We start from the raw sequence: 20134 nt of genomic DNA, 5'->3' as shown, positions 1-20134 counted from the left end.
ACTGAGGAAAATAATGATATGCACTTTATTTGGAAGGCAAATAAATAAAATAGCTAACGAGGGTCACTGAATGTGAATGTTTATTTTGTTGAAGAGAAAGGTGGAAAATATAATCTCCAATGGATCCAAATTAGTAGCAGAAAGAAGAGAAATAAAGTCTGTTTAATAAAAGATAATAAAAAGCCAAAAATTAAAAAAGAATACTAAGCAGAAAGAATAAAATGAGAAGATAATATTAAATATAAACCCATCAGTAATCATAATAGAGGATAATAATAGGTTTGATTACTGATGGCCCAGTGGGTAGCCTAGTGGTTGTACAAAGGCAGTCAGTTCAAATCCAAGAGGCTCCAAGAGGCTCTAAGGGACGAAGGTAGATAATTTCCTTCTGTGTGGTTTACAGCCTATGAAAACCTAATGAAGGGTCAGCTATCAGTTGCTTCTAATCTCAATCAGTTTGAGTTTGAGAGTTTTGTTGGTCATAAGATGACTCTGGTTGGTGTAAATGGTTAAGCATGTTAGCGTAAAGGTTGATAGTTTAAACCTATCCTGAGATGCTTTGGAAGACAGTATAGATATTTGCTAAGTCACAGCCTTAGAAATCCCATGGGACAGTTCTGCTTTGCATGTAAGGACTGACATAGAGTTGCCTCGAGTTATAGTCAATTCCTCCTTGGCAACTAACATCATGATCAGAAGGGAGAAGCAGTAGATAACTTCTCAACCAATATTTACTTGCTTAAATCTTATTTTTTTTTAATCACAAGACAAAAACTTGCAAAATTTACTTTAGAAAGGAAATAGCTATTCAGAATTGCAAATTTAAATAATTTTTCTTATGAAGAGTTAATTATCCATGAAATTAAATATTTATGCATTCACAGAACCAATGTATTTATAATGTTAGAATAGGAAAGTGTGACTGGTCTAGAAATTAGAAAATGTTCTTAATATCTTTACAGTTGATGTTTCTCTGTCATGGGAGTTTTTAAACATTACCTTTTACAATTATCTACAGTGAATATTGTCATGTAAGGTCAGCTAGGGAAATGGCATGCAGTTAAAAACATTTATATCCAGATATGCAGATGCTCACTGCCGGCTGAGACGCTCACTTGTAAGGAGTTTGACACTCAGATCTTATTTACCCTTAAAATAAAGCTGAAACAGGAGTTTGTCATCCATGTGGAGTGGCGAACTGTCCTAGTTGCCCTGAGACAAAGGCATTTCCCAGGATTGGGATCTTTCAGTGGTGAAATTGAGATAAAGTTCTTAGTTGCTGTCAATCAATTCCACCTCCTGGTAGCTCCCTGTGCACCACAAGGATTCCAGTGCCTGAAGTAAAACTCTAAGATTTTCTTTCTAGGATTCTTTGAGTCTACCAGAACCTCCAACCTTTGGGTTAGCAGCTGAGCATATTATTCATTTGTGTCTCCCAGAGACTAAAAAACTAAGATAGTTCTCGGAAGGCCAGGAACGTTGTTCAGCCTACCAGAACAACACCCCAAAACTGATCTGCCTCTCTCAGGCACAACTACTGAGTTCTCTCTCAAAGAGTGTCACCAAACACCACAGCTTGGCACTTCATCTCTGTGAGTCAAATCCTTGAGAAACATGGTACTTTTAGCTTTGAGTACTAATCTTGCTTATCCTAGGGCTCAAACATCGTCTCTCAATTTCCGAGTAGACAGAAGAGTGGTAAGAGAGGACAGATGCCATCTCATTCACTCTGTGATCCTCTCTCATCCTCCTTCACCACACATCATCTCAGACAACAGATCCTTGGTCTTTGATGAATGCATGGGTCCTCTTACTTTATATCTACTACCCAAAAGGTTGGTGGTTCAAACCTACCCAGCAGCACTGGAAGAAAGCCCACATAATCTACTTTGAAGAGAAGCCACGAAAACCCAGTAGAGATCAGTTCTACTCTGATACCTGGAATAATCACTAGTTGGAATTGACTTGGAAAGTTTTGAATGGTTTCATCGGTTTCTGAATGGGTAGCCCGTCGTCATTTCTCTAGACTGTCATCTCAGAATTCCAGTTGGAGCTTGGTTATGGACCAGCACCGTCATTTTCCTAGGAGTGGGTCATCAAAGGAGAGGAAGATCTTCAATGAGAATCATTTACACAGTGACTACAGCTACAGGCTTGAGCATAGTGGAGATCATAAGGATGTTACAGAACACAGCAAAGTTTCCATCTGCTCATGGGGTCACTTTGAGTTGTAGTTGGCCCAATGGTACTAAAATAAGAATAGCTAAGTCTAGTAGCAGGATAGTCTGTATTACGTGCTGACAGCCAAAAAGCCAGGAGTCTCTGGCAGTAAGTCCATCAACCAGCTCTGCTGGAGAAACTAAGGCCTTTTCCTCCAATTTTGGATTTATGGCCTCAGAACCCAACTGAGAAAAACCCGTGGTGGAAATTTACTGAATGGGTAGGAGACAATTCCCAAATACTAAGGTGTTGCATAGTAAGAAGAAATGGAGAAACATTATTTTTTTATACTCATATCAAAGTCTTTCTTTTTAACTTTAAATTGTTCTATAACAATAACAGTCAAAAAGTTAAGTCAAGCCAAATGTCAAATAAACATATAAAACAACTAATGTTTCAACAATTAACAGCTGGATAAACAAAGGAAAAAGAACCCTGAAATTAGGAATGTCATTGTAAACTGCAATAGAGTTGAGTATGACTCATAGAGACCCTATGAACAACAGATCTGAACCATGTTCTATCCAGGGCCTCCCTTATCATCTCTGACACATTTGAGCCCATTGCCACAGATATAGGAATAGTCTGTCTCATTGAGGGCCTTTCTATCCTTTGCTGACCTTCCACATTTCCAAGCATGATATCCCTTTCCAAGGAATATCCAAACAACATGTCCAAAGTATGTGAGATGAAGCTTCACAATTCTTAACTTCAAGGAGCACTCTGGTTATACTCTCTCCAAGACATATCTGTTCTTTTGGAAGCCCATGAGATATTCTGCATGTTTCTCTAAGACCGCAATATGTTTAGAATTAAGTGAATCAGTTTCTTCTGATACTTTCAAGACTCAGGAAAAAACAAAAACGAAATTGCAAACCCAAATAACCTTTGTGTTGATTGATTGTTGGGTTCCTTGTCTCTATTTTGGTTTAGTTTGCTTTTTTAAAAAAATTATTATTTAATTATTTTGTGTGTGTGTGTACCATCAAATCAGATCTGGCTGGTACAGAAGGAGATTGTCCCTCCTTTCCCGGCAGAGCATCTGGTGGATTTGAACCGTGCACCTCTGGGATTGCAGTGCAGCTTCTTGCCACTAGGCCACCAGATTAGTTTGCTTTTTAACAGAGACCTAAGCCTTTCACAAATTTGAGTGTGCATTTGTTTGTGTGCATGTAAATATATAATTTATCTAAAGAAAAATAAAGCAGCTGTAGCATGAGTTCCAAATCAGAGTGAACATATTAATATTTAATTAATAAAGAATAAGTATCCCAGTAATAACTGGTCAGAATTATAAAATTATCATGTTATCGAGAGTCATGGAAAAATTAGTGATCTAAAAGGCATTTCAGAGATTTGCGTTATTACAATTATCAGAATTTCAGAAGAGGTTTTACTAAATATTCCCAGATAAATCAGACTTAGAGATGATAAGAGAGAAGAGACCACTCAATCAATCATTTTCAAAGTTCCAGAAAGTTATGGTGAAATAAATTCTTGTCTTTTCAGCAAGGTTCTACATCTGTGATACCTGTGCCTCCTGAAAGGATCACAAAGAATCTTTGTGGAGTTGCTCACCAAACATGGTGTTTTTCCAGGTTCTGGGCCCTCTCTAAGTCAGCGCAAACCTTCCCAGACTAACCTAGCTCTCCCTGAGTACATATTCAATGTTCCAGATACCAAGATAGACATCAGAATACACACAATCACCCCCTTTCTGTAATTACAGAGCAGTTCAATTCTACACATCAGAACAAGTGTAAAATTGATAGCTTAATATCTAGCACATTAAGTAATGAGCTCAGATGGAGCATATGACTAATTATGTTATTTCATTCAGAGGTTAAAAAGAAAGACATTCTGTGTGAATTACACACTGTGCAAATTTTTTCTAATAGCCGAAAGAAAAAGGCAATAACTTAATTTAGAAAATATCATAATATTCCTACCTAATAATCACAATGAAAGAAGAAGCTACTGAAATATTTCATTCAAAAAACCATTTCCTTTTATGGTAACAGTCATGATGACATTATAACTAATTCCAATGCCATGCAAAAACATGGTTTTCTGTGGCATCTATTACAATTAAATATGGAGACCTTCAGTTAACAAAACCAAAGAACACATTCAGCATTTCTCAAGCTGAAAGAATGGAAGAAAAAGTTCAATGTTCAAGTAGCAGATTATATGGGCAAAATACTAGAAGATGCAAGAAGTATCAAAAGAAGACAGAAGAAAGTCCCTACAGCTCTGATGGCACAGTTCATAGGGAGTTGCACTGCTAACTTAAAGATGACACCTATCTGACAGCTCAAATCCACCAATGGCTCCAAAGGAGAAAGACAGATTATCTTCTCCCACGTGATTTATAGCTTCTCAAAACCTGCTGGAGGGTCAAATATGAGTTGGCTCCTATTTAACAGCAATCAGTGAATGGGTACCAAAAATAAGTTGATGTTCAACCATTTCAAGAGGTAGCATATTACCAAGAATCAAAAATCCTGAAGTCAAAGATTCACCCAAGAAATTTGCAAAAGAATAAAGTTCTAGGAATTGATGGAATACTACTTGAAATGTTTCAACAAATAGATATGACACAGCACTGAAGATGCTCATTTAGGAGACAGTTACTTGGCCAATCTACTGGAAGAGATCCATCTGTATACCTTTCCAAAGACAGATGATCCAACATAATATGAAAATTTTTGAGCAATATCATTAATATCACACACAAATAAATTTTCATGAAAATAATTAAAAAGTGGGTTGCCCCAGTAAGTCAACAGGAATATTCAAGAAGGCTAGATTCAGAAGAAAATGTTGAACAAGGGATATTGCCATTGTTGTCCACTTCCTAAACAACATGCCTCTGAAAACTCTATGAACTGTGATAAATGACAATAGTTACAGAAAGGCTTCAGGCCTTTTATTCATTGGGTCACTATGAGTTGTGCTTAACTCGACGACAGTCAACAACAATAAGTGTGAAGTTAAAACTGACTCATAGCTGAACTTACAACAAATTTTCAGAAACTACACATGGCACAGAAAGAGATTTCCCATCTTTCTCCCTAGAGCAGTTGTTGGATTTGAACTACATGCCTTATCAACTGGGTATTCCCTAAAAGCAAGAAAATACCAGAAACATGTTTATATGTGTTTAATTGACTACACAAATATTTCCCCGTATATTTTACTGACTATTCTACTGTGTGAATCATATAAAATAATGGATGGCATAGTAAAAGAATAGGAAAACCAAAACAATAATTTTTTTCATATACAATGTATACATTAACCATGAAACAATCAATCATATAGAACAAGATGTTATGGTGTAGCTTAAAATCAGGAAAAGTGTGTATCAGGGTTGTACTTTTTCAACCTGTGTGCTTTTTTCTACTTATTCGACATACTTATTCACCCGGTACATTGAACGAATAACTGAAAAGGTAGACTGTACAAAGACAAGGGAACTCTGGTGGCTAAGGAGTTGCACTGTCAACACAAAGGCAGGTGGTTTGGACTCACCAGTTGCTACACAGGAGGAAGAGTAGCAATTTCATCTCATGTGATTTTACAGCATCTGAAAATCTGCTGGAGGGTCAGTTCCTACTCAATGGCACATAACAAAAGGAATGTATGAAGAACTAAACATCAAGACTGGAGGAAAACTCATGAACACCACATAATATTTAGATGACACAAACTTACCTACTGAAAGTGAAAAGGACTTAAGTATTCACTGATGAAGATCAAAGACTACAACTTTTAATATAGATTATACCTCAACATAAAGAAAACAAAGATCTTCACAAGTAAGCAAATAAGCAACATCACGATAAACAAAACACAGAATTAAGTTCTCAAGAATTTCATTTTACTTGGAGCCACAATCAATGCCTGGGAAATAAAAATATCAACCAACATATTACATCAAAAATAGGATAACTAGTAAACATGTATGGGGGCACAAGGAAAAAGGGATGGGAGCAGAGGGGGAGAGGATGGGTAGGAGCAAAATCACAGGGTTGCACAATCCGGTGGGTGGAGGTAGGGGTAAAGGAAATGAGAAAGACACAGTTGGGAACTGAAAAGACAGGGTAATGATGGGCATAGTCCAAAGATGGGAATTACTGTATGAAACACAAAGTGAATGAAGAATAGTGTGAAGTTCAAAGTATATGAACTTTGTAAGAAAACCAGTGTTGTTGTTGTTGTTGATTGCTGTTGAGTTGAATATAACTCATAAAGACTCTATGAATAAAAAACTTAATGCCTTTCCGTAACTACCATCATTTCTCAAAGTTCATAGAGTTTCCATAGGTATGTGGATGCCACTCCTGCTTCCAAACCTATTTTACAACTGGGAGCTCCACCAAACACTGTCTATATTGGGAAACCATTACGATATTTGATACTCCATTGGCACGAGGTTCAGCATTACAATAAACCCAGATTACCTCAGTACAGCAAGTTGATGAAAAGTGATATACAAAAGTAGAAGAATGTTCCTCCAAATATAACAACACTACAGCAACAACAACAACTCTCACTCAGCAGTGGTCACCAAGTGTCATCAAGTTGAATACAACTCATAGCAACCCTATGAACAAAATACATGAACTCAGTTCTATCACTAACATCATTTCTGTACATTTATAGAGTTTATAGAGTTTCCAGAGGCTTCTAATTTAGGAAGTATATGCCGCTCCTGCTTCCAAACTGAATCAATCTGGAAGCTTCTCCAAACACTCCATGATGGATAACCATTATGGTGTTTGACATGACTATGACAAACGAGACAAGGTGTTCAGCATCACAGCAACTTTAAGTTATTCAGTACAGCAATAAATATACAACTGATATGTGTTCATTAAAAAGTAATAAATTTGGCTCAATGGCCACAGGAATTTTAAAGACACACCCTTTAGCAGCCCTCCACCTTTGGGGCTTTGTTGGCCAAAAGAGGTCAAAGTCCAGCTGACACCCACTTGTGAAGGGGAAAAAACCAATGTCACAAATCAAACACAACTCAAAACTTTCTTTTTGTTACCCCCATCAAGACATGAGAAACCAACTACTAAGTGGAGCCACTGCACAAAAGAAAAAAAAACCTAACATAAAACAAAAATTTAAAAAGAAAACAAACATAAAGATAACATACTAAAAGACATTCACCCAATGAAGTACTATGCAACACTAAAGAATAATATGAAAAGCTAAAGAGAGGTTTATACACAGAATCATTCTTAGTTACTATGAACAGGAAATGTGTGAGTGGACAGTAACAATAAGTAGATGATAGATCTTTATTAAGTTGTTTTTGTTAGGTGCTTTCGAGTTGAGTGTGACTCACAGTGACTCTATAAACAACAGATCTGTACCCTGTCTCATCCTGTGCCAGTCTCATTATTTCTGATACCATTTAGTCCATTTCTGCAGTTACTCTGACAATCCATTTGGTTGAGTCTTCCTTTCTTTCATTGACTCCCCACCTTTATAAGGATCATGTCCCTTTCCACAACATGTCTTTCCTAACAACATGCCCACAGTATGTAAGGCAAAGCTTTGTAATCTCTTCCTGCAAGGAGTATTCTAGCTGAACTTTCTCCAGGACATATCTGTTTGTTTTTTTGTTCAGCACTCTTGTCCAACACCACAACTCAAAGGTATCAATTCTTCTTCTATTATCCTTATTTGTTGCTCGTCTCTCACATGCATGCATACCAGATGATTGAAAAGACCATGGTCTGAATCAGGAACACCTTAATCTTCAAACTAACATCATTGCTCCCAGTAATTTGGAGAGGTCCCTGACTGCAGACTATCCCAAGGCAGTACATCTCCTGGTCTTCTGACTGTGGTACCAAGGTTTTGATTATGAATTCAAGTAAGATTAAGTTCTTGATAATGTTAATCTTTTTTCTATCCATTATGTTTCCTGTAGGTCCAGTGGTGATATTTTTTTTTGTTTTATTGATGTTGAGCTGTAATTCATATTGAATGCTGTAGTCTTTGATATTCTGCAGCAAACATTTCAAGTCCTTCACACTTTCAATAAGCAAGCCTGTGTCATCTGCATAACACACGTTGTTGATAAATCTTCCTCTGATCCTATACCACTTTATTCATCATAAGGTCCAGTTTCTGAAACGATTTGCTCAGTGTACTGATTAGATATTTATTGGGAAAGGACATAACCATGAAGCATATCTTTCTTAATATTTTACCATGTGGTGACTTTTAGTTCACGGCCCTCAGGACAGTCTTTCATTGTTTTTATTCAGACATTCCTCTAGGTCGTATAGCCCTAGTGTACAAGTTGCCGTCCCACGGTTACTTGTGGTTGCTGTGAGGCTGAACACTGTGACACAGATGTGTCAAATGTGTTAATGGTTGGCTACAATTCGGACTGAGAGTGGGGTGGAGCTCCCAGTCTGAACAAGCGTGGAAGGAGGAGTGGTGTCCACTTCCATAATAGCTTGCCTCCAGAAACCCTATGAACTTGGAGAGAGGATGAAAGGCACCAAGAGTCAAGGACTCTCCTTCATAGGGTCCCTATGAGTCGCCTGTGACTCGACGGCACTTAACAACAACAACAGTGTTCCCTTGCTCTCTTTGGACAAGAGAACAATTTAAGATAGGTAAAAAGAAAGGCAGTTTGCAATAAAGGGATGATTAGATATTGTAGGTATTATAAAAATAATAATATATTAATAAAATATTACATTAAAATATATTCTAAAATAAAATGTGTATGAATGACTGAATGCAAAGCCAATATTCTTTATAAATTTTCATGCAAATCACAATAAAGATAAATATTTTTAAAAAGAAAAACATCTGCTGCAAAAGACCTTTTTAAAGTGTGCCTATTCCAAGTCAATGTATTTTAAATCACCTCAGATGCATGCAAAAACTGAGCAATAAATAAGAATTAGTAGTATTGGTGATGAGTATTAATATACCATATACTGCCAGAAGAAAGAACAAATCTGTCTTGATGAAATTACACTCATAATGCTCATGAGAAGCAAGGATTTTTAGACTTCACCGTCAATAATTTGCACATTACCAGGAGAGATTAGTTCTTAAAGAAGGATATTATGCTTAGTAAAGTCAGTGAAAAAGAGGAAGACTCTTAAGCTGCTGATTTGGCAAAATGACTTCAACAATGGGCTCTAACGTAGGAACGATTGAGGATGGCAGAGAAGTGGGCCTTTGCTCTGTTTTGTTTTGTAAAGTGTCATTATGAGTTAGAATCAGTGTGACAACACCTAACAGCAGCATTTCACACATAATAATATTGTTGTTGTTGTTGTTATGTGCTTGCGACTCATAGCAACCCTATGTGCAACAGCCCTAAACTCCGCTCTGTCCTGTGCCAATCGCACTGTCTCTGACACTCCCATCCCAATTATCCCAGTCACTGAATCAATCCACCTCATAGAGGGTCTTCCTCTCCTGCGCTGTCCCTCCACTCTCCCAAGCATGATGTCCTTCTCCAAGGACCTGTCTCTCCTCACAACATGTCCAAAGTATGTTAGACAGAGCCTCAGAATCCTTGCCTCCAAGGAGCCACCTGGTTTAACCCTTTCTAGGACAAATCTTTTTGTTTTCCTAGCAATCCATGGTACTCTCAATACTCTTCTCCAGCACCACAGCTCACAGGCATCAATTCTCCTTCTATCCTACTTGGTCATTGTCCAACTCTCTGATGCATAACAAGACGCACCTTAGTCTCCAGAGAGACACCATTGCTCTTCAGTACTTTGGAGAGGTCTAATAAATAAATAGTATATTATAAATATAGTATAAATAATAAAAGTAATTTCCATATTATTTCCTTTTCTGCCATCAATGCAGTTGACTAACTCTGTATGTGAAGTAGCTTTTTTAGAAGCAACATAAGTCATTTTTGCTTTACCAAAGGGAATATGCCAAATTATGGAGTGGGTTTTTGCAACTCTTTGTAACTGCTCTTTACCATGGCCATTACCTAAAAAAGAGGTTGGAATATATGAGTGAAGTTTAAATACTGCAAAATCAATGGTGAGCCCCTCCTTAGAGAAGGGAAATAACTCTATAATATGCAGTCAATGAACTTGTAAATTTTTCCATATGACCCTTGGATAAGAAAACTCAGCTGTGTTGGTCAATTCTCATAGTTTGTAGTTTAATCTCAACTTGGCTGATACATTAGAGGGATCAGTGTGCCCCCAGACCTGGTGGAAGAACAGGTGAGATTGGACAGGGAAGAGGGCGATCTGGGATAAAAGGGTTGAGGTTGGCTATGGGACTTGATTTATCTCAAATGGGATTGTCCTTTTAAGACAGTGACTTGGTGCTCACAGACTAGTATATGGTTAAATTCAAAGTACAATAATCAATAATCTTTTAAAAGCAATCAACCTATCTATTATTCACACACATCCCTAGCTCACATTTATCTGATAACCATTGCTTATCCTTCAAAACTCAGTCCAAGCATCAGCTGCTCCAGGAATTAGTCAGGTCTTGCCTACTCTCCCACGTTTGAGCAAATGGACTCTTCACAACTCCAGTGACACCAAGGGCTTACTTCTTGCTAGAGATGGAGAAGATATTTCTGTCCCTGAGGTAGAGACCAGCAGTCTTAAGAACGTTGAATTTGTAGGGCTTGTGGGACACTCAAGTTTTTGGTTTTGGCCCACAGAGAACAATTCCATGTCGGTGGCTTCTGGCTTTCTTATTCTGTGCTCTTTCTAGCAGTGTCTGCAAACAAAAGGGTCTGCTATTCTGATTGGATTTTTAGACAAGACTGGCTCATTAGGCCACTCAGCGCCACTTAACTGAACATTAACTTGCATTCGCAATTGCTCTTTCTCTTGTTCTATCTACCACTAGGTGTCGCCGACTTGTTCTTCTTGTCTATGGCTGTTCCGAAGTGGTAAGTGGATTTGGGAATTGGCCACAGAGATCTCATTCATTTACAATTGAGATGCTAAGAAGTGGAAGACAGCTATTTTCCATAGCCAGGCCTCAGCCAGGCAATTCAACTCAGCTGATCAATTTTAAGGCTGGTTCCTCATGGGGAAGGAAAGTCCCTCAAGGTTTGTGTTCACAGGCTGACTGACCCACAGACAAAGTAAAAGATATTTGTTTATTGGGATAGGAAACCAACTGACCAGGGGGAGTTGCAGCTGCACAGTTCCGATGGGGGATAGACTGGAAGTTTTCTGCTGAAAATGGGGGTAAGCAGCTACCTATTTTATAGCCCTTAACAAACAAATACATAGCAAAGTTAAGACTTAAGATGATGGAAAATGCTAATAATACACAGTGCTTAGTTTAAGGGGAAAATTATCACGTACTTAAGGTAGGTCTAGTCTTCAGTCATGGCTAAAAAGAATAGGGAGAAGTTAGTTCCTAATTCCAGGAAAAAACTAGAAAAACAAGTTTCATGAAAATTCAGCTAGCTTAGCCTAATTGTAGCTAATGGGGGCTTTTAGAAGATACACCATACAACCAGGTCAGGTCTGCCTTCTGCCTTACAGAGTATTTGCTCCCTTAAGACTCTTTTTCCCCATTTGGCAATTATATATATATATAATCTCCAAGCAATTATAAAGAGATACAAAATGACTAGGAAGATTCTAAACTTCTAACACTTGCATTTTTATGCTTCCAACAATGCATTGTGTTTCCCTCATTAGGTAGTAAGTTCCCTGAGAAACTATTGTTAATCTTTTTACTCCCAGTGTCTAATACATGTTCCATCACCATTACCAGGGCCTTCAAGTCAATTCCAACTCATGGTGGCCTTCCCTGCATCGGAGTAGAACTGTATTCTACCTGGTTCATAATGGTTACATTTTCAGAAGTAGATATCCAACATTCGAGTTCACAAGTTCGAGAAGAGGGTTTTATTATGTAAGAAGGTACCATGGGGTTTGGAAGAAAGGCAGATAGATACCAGCCAGTCCTAGAAGCAGAACTTTTGATGTGGTGAAAAGATATACAATTGCTGACTATAAATGAATGATAAGCACAAGCAAGCCAGTGCTTGCCTTGTAATTGGGTAACACAACACTGATTAGAGAGGTCTGGAGGCCTAGTGGTAAGAAGCTGCACTGCAATCCCGGAGGCTCAACAGCTTTTATAATCCACCAGCTGTTCTAAGATAGGAGAATGGGCAGTCTCCTCCCCTGCTATTTACTGCCTCTGACAACCTGTTGGAGGGTCATCTATGGGTCCAACTACACAATAACAAGATTAACAAAGATTCCACACAAAGGGTTAAAGTAGATAGGAAATTTTCCCAAATTAGCCTCTTCTTTCTCTATGTTTCTAAATGTGTTATATATATTCACACATTTATGGGTCTTGCTCATGATAAATAATCATATTTTAATGTCTTTCATTGCCATTGCTTTACTATTGGTGAAACAAACCCTGAACTTTGGTCTGAATTAATAATTAAACATTTATTAATTTTATTAATTTATTAATAAATAGTTGTTAGAGGACTATAATTGAATTTTAAGTGTATAAGTTATAGTTTTACTCCAAGAAAAGAATTTAGAACTCTATACTTGCATCTTTCACACAAGCTAATAATTTCTTTTCAGAGAAAATGTAGGTAGGAGGGAAGATAGGGGCTCAGAAAATTTTGAGATCTGTAGGAAAGATCCCGCAGGAGAGTGACACCAAGTCAGTCACTGAGCAATAGCTTCAAATAATTTTCACAACCAAAATAACATATTTTCCATTGATGAGGATACACTTTTGAATGCATGAAACTTTATTTAAATGTACACATATATAATGGTGACAAAGGAAAACACGGTGGAGTTCAGCAGAGGCTGCATGCATGGGTAGGACGCTGACGCTGGTTTCACAGTATGAAGTATGGGTCGAAAAATAGGAAAGAGTACGTGTCACCTCCCATCACCACATAGAAGGATCTTCAAGCCTGAAAAACATGAGAGGCAAATCATCTCAAAGAGGCTTCCCACCATTCTGGGAGGCTAATAAGAGTGAGACACAGAGTTCTGAAATGAAAATGACCAGAGATTGTTGGAAAAGCTCCTGTCAGCTTTCTAATTAGAAGCCTGGGAGATAATGAGGTCGGGTGTGGCAGAGAGTGCAAAGCCCCAGCATTCGTTTTGGGAGAGTTCCTTTCATGCCATGAGTGAATCTCAGGCAAATTGTTGAGGGACCATTTAAAAGAAGACTTTGTACACATCAAATGAGTCCAAGAACTTTGTAGTATTTGTAAAGATCAAAACTACAGGAATAGCACAAGAAGTTATTGTTACTGCACTCTTTGACTATGCTCCCTTATTTTCCTGTCAGCTTTTTTGTAGCTAGATGCTAATTATTGGACTATAAAAGGCCCTTTTCATATAAGAGCATTTACAGGCAACTGCAAGGTTGTCATGTTTTGTCTCCTAAAGGCACAGGGTTCAGGCTGTCACTCAAAGTACAATTAATGTTATTTCATGAACTAGCTGTGTGATTGAATGTCATAAAACAAAGACCTGCAAGGTTCTAAGTAGGTCTGCGGTGTCATTTTCCTAACCCTGAGTAGATGCAGCCAACCCTTAACATTTTACTGTGGCAAGCATGGTATGCAGGTTAATATGTCACATTAGTATTTAATAATGCTCTTGTATATTTTCTCTGTGTACTTTGTTATACTCCAAGAATCTGGGCTGATGCCTTCAAGGATGAGCATATGGAGATTTATTCCAGTCTAAATCATAGTTTTTCTCTGAGAAAATATATCTGAGAACACTATACTTGTATCTTTTACCAACTATTTCACTAAAGAACTGAGAGTCTTTGGGGGAGGGAAGGATGGTGGTGGTTTAGGATTCTCTAGAGAAGACATCACTAATGAATGATACTTGAGTCAAAGTCCCTGAGCAAGTGTTCTAGTGACCTCTTCTGGGGAGCTTGATCCTTGACGTTGTAGAGGTTTGAGTTAAAGGCAGACAAGCTAGCACAGAAACAGAAAGAACAAGTGCAGTGTGGCCTCTCAAAGGGTAGAGGCTGGAGGGTGGAAGACCCAGGGCGGGTATGAAAATTGAGGAGAACCAAGCTCATTGTTTGCCAACACTCATCCAGAGAATCTTAGCCCAACATCTGACACTTAGATATTGGTGGACACCTCTTCCTGAGACAGCTCCATATGTCCATCCAAAAAAAAAGGGGGGGGGGTCTTGGCTGCAGACAAACTTCTAAAAATAGTGCTTCATTAAATATGCATTCATCAAATGCAGTAAATACTGTGTGATATCAACGGAGCCAAAATACAAGTCAAAAGGAAAGCAAGAACCCCTATGATTTATCTACAGCTTCAGGTAAAGCAAGAGAGAGAGGGAGAAGACCTGTGATGCACACTTCTGAGGACATCTAGACAATTAGCATAAAAAGATCCTCCCCACCCCACTTTCCATTTCTGGACACCCCCATTTTATATAATCTAGAGATTCATTCCAGTACTGCCCACAATAAAGTGGTCTCCAATTTCGAATTTCCATTAGTAGCTCAGGCTCTGCAATAATGTCTAGGTTTCTTACCTAGTCCTTGGGACATTGTCTGTGCTCTCTCTCATCAAGAGGTCTGAAATCAGGGTCTCAGGGCTAGATCGTTTTCCATATCTTAAAAAAAGGTAAAAAGAAATGTCTTTTAAAGCTTGTTTGGAACAACCACTAAAATCTGCAGGGAGGAGGGAATAATGTAGTTTCCCATTTGGATAATAATACCTAAAAATTATATTCTGTTAATTATCTGTGAATAAATAATCTACTTCTATGTAACTATTATATATGAAACATATACTATCAGAAACGTAGATAAATATCATTGAATAACCAAGTGACAAGAAATGAAACTATATCAGAGCATAATGACCAGTAATTCTTGTCTTAGTAAAAAAACACAGTTCTGGTATACACAGAAGTTTAATCTTCATGAAGAGATCAGGCAGAACTTTAGAATTCATGCAAGAAATCAGCAGACTCTGATTTAGCCTCTCATTTGTCTATAACCCTTAGAACCTTCATTTGTAAAAGTCATAATATCTACTTAACGCAAAAGTTTGGGGAAGATCCAATGGGAAATGTGGGTTTCAGTGCTTTGAAAGTTACAAAATGACACACAAACCCATGCTACTGCTGTTGAAATGCACCCACTCTTACAGGATCTTAGCGATTCTGGGTCCTCTGTGTTACATTTTAATTTGGAATGCCCAAAACCATATACCTTGTCTGATACAGGAGCTCTGATGGCCTAGTGGACAAGAAGTTGCACTGCCAACCTAAAGGCAGTCGATTTGAATCTACCAACTGCTCCAGGGGAGAAAGAGCTAGGCAATCTCCTCCCTTCTGTCCTACAGCATCCAGAAAAATCCACCGGAGAGTCAGTTATGATTTGACTCGAACTCGACAGTGGACAACAGCAACTGCTCAAGGCAAATAAGCAAGTAGTTTCTTGACCTCAATATCTATTTCTCATTATCTCTCTTTCTTCCCCTCTCCCAGGACACACACTGTTAAAAGTTCTTCTATGCCAAACTGCATTTTTAAATAGTTTTCCACTCTCTTCTTTCTCTGCACTGGTATTGGTCACCAGCAGAAAGGCCTTTCACAAATTAATTAGCCTAACATAGACTGGTTAACTAATAGATAAAAGAGTAAGGGGGGGAAAACCCCCAAAACTGACAGAGGGTCTGATCTCTCTAATTGCATAACCAGCATAATTAAAATCAAGTTTCTGGTAAAATATTTTCCTGTTATCCTTTGGCTGAAACAAAACTCTGGGAATGCAAAACTGAGGGAAAACAAAATCAAAACAAACTCTACTCTCACTCCATCACTCTCAAGATTTCCTCAAAGATTTTTCTGGAGCTCTAATATCAAACTGTAGGCAGCCACTAATTTTTCACCATTACTTGATTTTACTAATGTTAAAACTCTTAGTTACCTTTAACTCATCCACCTTCATCATACTCTACTAAATAAAAGAAACAGTAAATATTTTCTCCATCTGTATGGGAATGATGGTGTGAAACACAATGTGAATGAAGAAAAGTGTGAAACACAAAAAATACAAATTTTGTATACAAATCAATACAAAATATTTTTTTTAAATAGTTAAATCAATAATAGGAAGATTTGCTCAGTCCTAGCCAACTAGTATCCAGAACAGTTCCACTCTTCTTCTTTTTCTATTTAATTCTGGTTTACTCTGCTCCTTTACTACACTTTAAATTTTAAAAGATTGAGTCATGAGGATAATGATTCTTACACCTGATTGCACATTAGAATCACCTGGGGAATTTTTTCAACTACCACCAAAGCCCAGTCCCTCCTCCGCCTCATCAGAGATTCTGATTTCATTGTCAGGAGTGGATTCCAGCATCACTAATGCTTAAAAGCTCCCCGAACGATCCTAATGTGTAGTCAGAATGGAGACTCACTCCTCTAGGGCTGTATTTGTCAAGCGTGACAGTAATGAAGCTTTGGCTACATAATTCTTTGTGTGGCAGTGGTCCCTCACCTCCACCTACCAGATGCCAATAGTACCTCTCCAGCTGTGACAACCAAAAATTTCTCCATACAATGCTACACTACTCTCTTAGGGTTGAGGGAATGTAAAATTGCCCCTAGTGGAGAAAAACTGATTTTTTGGAACTGTGCAGGAGACACTAGGTGGTACAAATAGTTTATCCACTTAGCTGCTAACCAAAGAGCTGTAAATTCAAGTCCACCCAGAAGCAGGTTGGAATAAAGGCATGGTCATCTGCTTCTGAAAAAGCAGTCATTGAAAGCCCTCTGACACATACTGGGTCTCCATTAGTAAGAGTCTGGTTTTTAGAGAACTGTGGAAATAAAATATGGTAATCCTCTGGAAAATAAAAAATATATGCTATGCATGTAGTAAGCTCATTAATTAATAGAGAAAAGAAACAAAAGAAATAGTAGCTTACCAAATTATTATTCATACCAAGTTAAGATATATATTCATAAAAATGGCACAGTAATTTTTCAAAGGCACAAACACAGTCAAGGATCTACATCAAACACATTTGGGCAGATGTCTGTGGAGAGACAGCATGGACAACACAGAAAGAAGAAGGGCGTGGCCAGCAAGTATCTCATGGGTTTTAAAAAGGAACACTTGCCATTAGGGGGCAGGAAATGAGACAGATAAGCTTCCATCTCTGCTAAGTGAGGTGTAAATTTTTATTATGAAAAACAGTAAAGTGGGAAATTCCAGAGGCCAGCTCTGCACTTTCTTCTGGGCCTGTCAAAATGTAAATTCTTTAAGGAAACAAACAAAAAAAAAGGATGATGGTTCACTCTATGTGCTCACCCTGTATTTGTGGTCAGGGTAAATGCATTCTAGATAGGACTGGCATCTCTTCTCATAACACTCAAGTTCCTGCCCCCCTTCTCTTATATTTATTTAAGATATTGGCAAAATCACATTGTTGGTGGTAATGGCAATATTCAAAAGGATGCAATAGGATGGTTCCAGTTCCATTATCCTTAAAGCAAAAGCTTTCATTAAATGCCCTTAGGTTCATGATCTATAAAATAGGGTTAATTATACTCACCTCAAACTTTGGGGTGAACCTTAACCAAAATACTAAGAACACAAATGGTAGAACTTTATCACAATGGGAAACAGAAATCATCTTTGCAAAAATAAGTCATTACTTTTACTGGTTTCCCTAAGAAACAAGATAACAGTGATTTAAAAGAAAAGTCTTGTTATTTGTGGAAGTTCTTTTCTCTGGTTTACAGGATAACACATGCAAGAATTTAAAGCAAAGAACTTTCTGCAACATCTGTGAGGGCACACATCATTCCTGGTTTTCCCTAATTAAAATGATCAGACTGCAAACCAACAATAATTGATTCTGGTAGTTTCATGTATTCTTAATTACTATATAAATATATAAAGGGTGGGATTTTTTCCCCCAAAAAAACCCTTTTGGAATGTCATACTACATTTTTTTGTGATATAGAAAAAAGAAATGTCATCTTTTAAAAAAATTATTTTCTTCCCTATTGATCCTTTCCAGATATTTTTGATTTGTAAACAATGAGAGGATAGTATCAAATCTTTAAAAGAAAAATATAACATACTTCAGCTGAAATCTAAACATGGTAAATAACACCAGTGCTTTTAAAGAGTTATCCCTTGTAGCTTCTTAAAGTCATCTGATTTCAGACATTAAAATAAAATACTCAGTGGATTATGTCTAAGAGGAAATTATTTGTAAAGGCTATGTAATCTATAAAATGTTTTGGATTTGCGTTTTCACTTGCTATTCAGTGCTGAGAATAAAAGGTAGTATTTGGTTTTAGCTTTCTAGGGCTTCAGAGAAAATGTTACAACTGTGTAGATCCCATAGAAACTTTGTTTCATTCTGCAGTTACTAGATCTTTGTAAGTTTCTTCTACTAAAGCATCAAGTAAGAACACTCTTTTCAGAAGTCACCTACTTCAAAAGGAAGGAATCTGCATCTTAGGTCCACTGGTTACATGCTAATATCTCTAATGTCACTGGGATTCTCTGAGAAGGAACTGAAACTGAGGAAGTGGTAATCAATCTACTCTGTGGGAGCAGGGTGGGTAACTCTCTTGATCTCTTCCTGAATACTGCCATTCAGATCACCCTGGGCAGAGGTGGTTGTCTATGACAACCCAGCTGTTTCCTCCTGTTTTCTTTGATGTTTTCTAGATACTTTGGTCATCCTCCCCTGACTCACTCCTGTCCTCTTTGTTGAGACACTTTCTCAAACAGATCTCCCAGTTCTCTAAGAACAACAACAACAAAAAAGTCAAAGGGATGGGTAGAAGGGAAAAGATGTACGGGTTGGGGAACTTAAACCTGCGGGCTCGTACTGCGACTGTAGCTAGAAAGTTTCCCGTGCGCTGTGGAAACAGTTATGAGCACTGAGGGTGTATCTGATACCACCCTGGTCCTAGGATGTGAGAGGTAGAAGATACACTCCGCGTCCCAGGAGATTCCTAGGCGCAGGTCTTGCAGAGGGCGTGGCCTGAGTGGGTCAGCCCAGACCACCCACCTCTGCCTGGTGATGAGGTTGATGTAGTGACGCAGCGCCGAGTAGTATCTGGCCAACTCGTCCGCAGGCGCGTCCTCTCCGGGGTTGTCGGGCTTGGCGGGGTACGCCTCGGCCAGTGCGCTCAGGCACACGAGCAGGGAGACGATGAGGGTCAATCTGGACAGTCCCAGTCGCTTGCTACCCAGCATCTGCGGGCACAGAAGACGCGGGGAAGAGGAGGGACTTGAGGAGACCAGGCTCTGCACTCCCCAACTACCACTCCTCAAGTCTCTCCACCTGCCACCTCCGGGGACCTGCAAACTCACTTCAACTCAGGCCCGCAGAGGGAACTGATCCGGTCCCTCTGCTCAGTTTGAAAATGCGCCAACTTGGGCACAAGCAGCAGGGGGAACAGTGGCGGGGTCTGAGACCTTAGGTGGGGGTCCCTCCGCGCCAACGATACACAAACAGAATCAGAAGTTCTTCCTGCCTGGGGGAAGAACGAACGTTTTCCTTCCTTCTACTTCAAGTGCCTGTAGAGTAGAAAACTTTGTTCTCTCTTACTTTTGTTCTGCAGGAGAGTTCCTCGAAAGGCACAGTGGAGATCACCAAGGGCAGAACAGGGTGGGTTGATGGGGGATTGGTGGGGTGAAAGGAAAAGAATTGCTTCCGGGCAGAGCTGGTCTCATTTCTGATCCCTAGGGTCTCCGGGCAGGTACAGAAGGGCCCCCTAATACCAGGAATCCTCAGTCAGGGTGCTGTCCGGAACCCCCCGCGTGCATACTACGCCCAACTGCCTTCCACGCTGTGATCACCCGAGGAGATCTTGACCAGCTTCTCTCG

General features: G+C 38.8%; 1 protein-coding gene across 1 annotated transcript; it reads right to left on the bottom strand.

The window, feature by feature from the left end:
* Positions 1-13155: 13155 nt before the first annotated feature.
* On the bottom strand, positions 13156-19500 carry LOC102872875 (pro-neuropeptide Y-like). The gene is made up of 3 exons (XM_006880303.1): positions 19313-19500; positions 14793-14873; positions 13156-13180 (listed from the first exon to the last, which is right to left on the bottom strand). Exons 1-3 carry the CDS (start codon positions 19498-19500, stop codon positions 13156-13158), a joined length of 294 nt encoding a protein of 97 aa, XP_006880365.1.
* Positions 19501-20134: the final 634 nt, after the last annotated feature.

This window comes from Elephantulus edwardii, unplaced genomic scaffold, assembly GCF_000299155.1.
Source record: "Elephantulus edwardii isolate Elephantulus edwardi_28Jun2011 unplaced genomic scaffold, EleEdw1.0 scaffold00007, whole genome shotgun sequence".
Classification (NCBI taxonomy): Eukaryota; Metazoa; Chordata; class Mammalia; order Macroscelidea; family Macroscelididae; genus Elephantulus; species Elephantulus edwardii.
The sequence above is the reverse complement of the archived record's forward strand: the minus strand, read 5'-3'. Positions and strand labels throughout refer to the sequence as shown.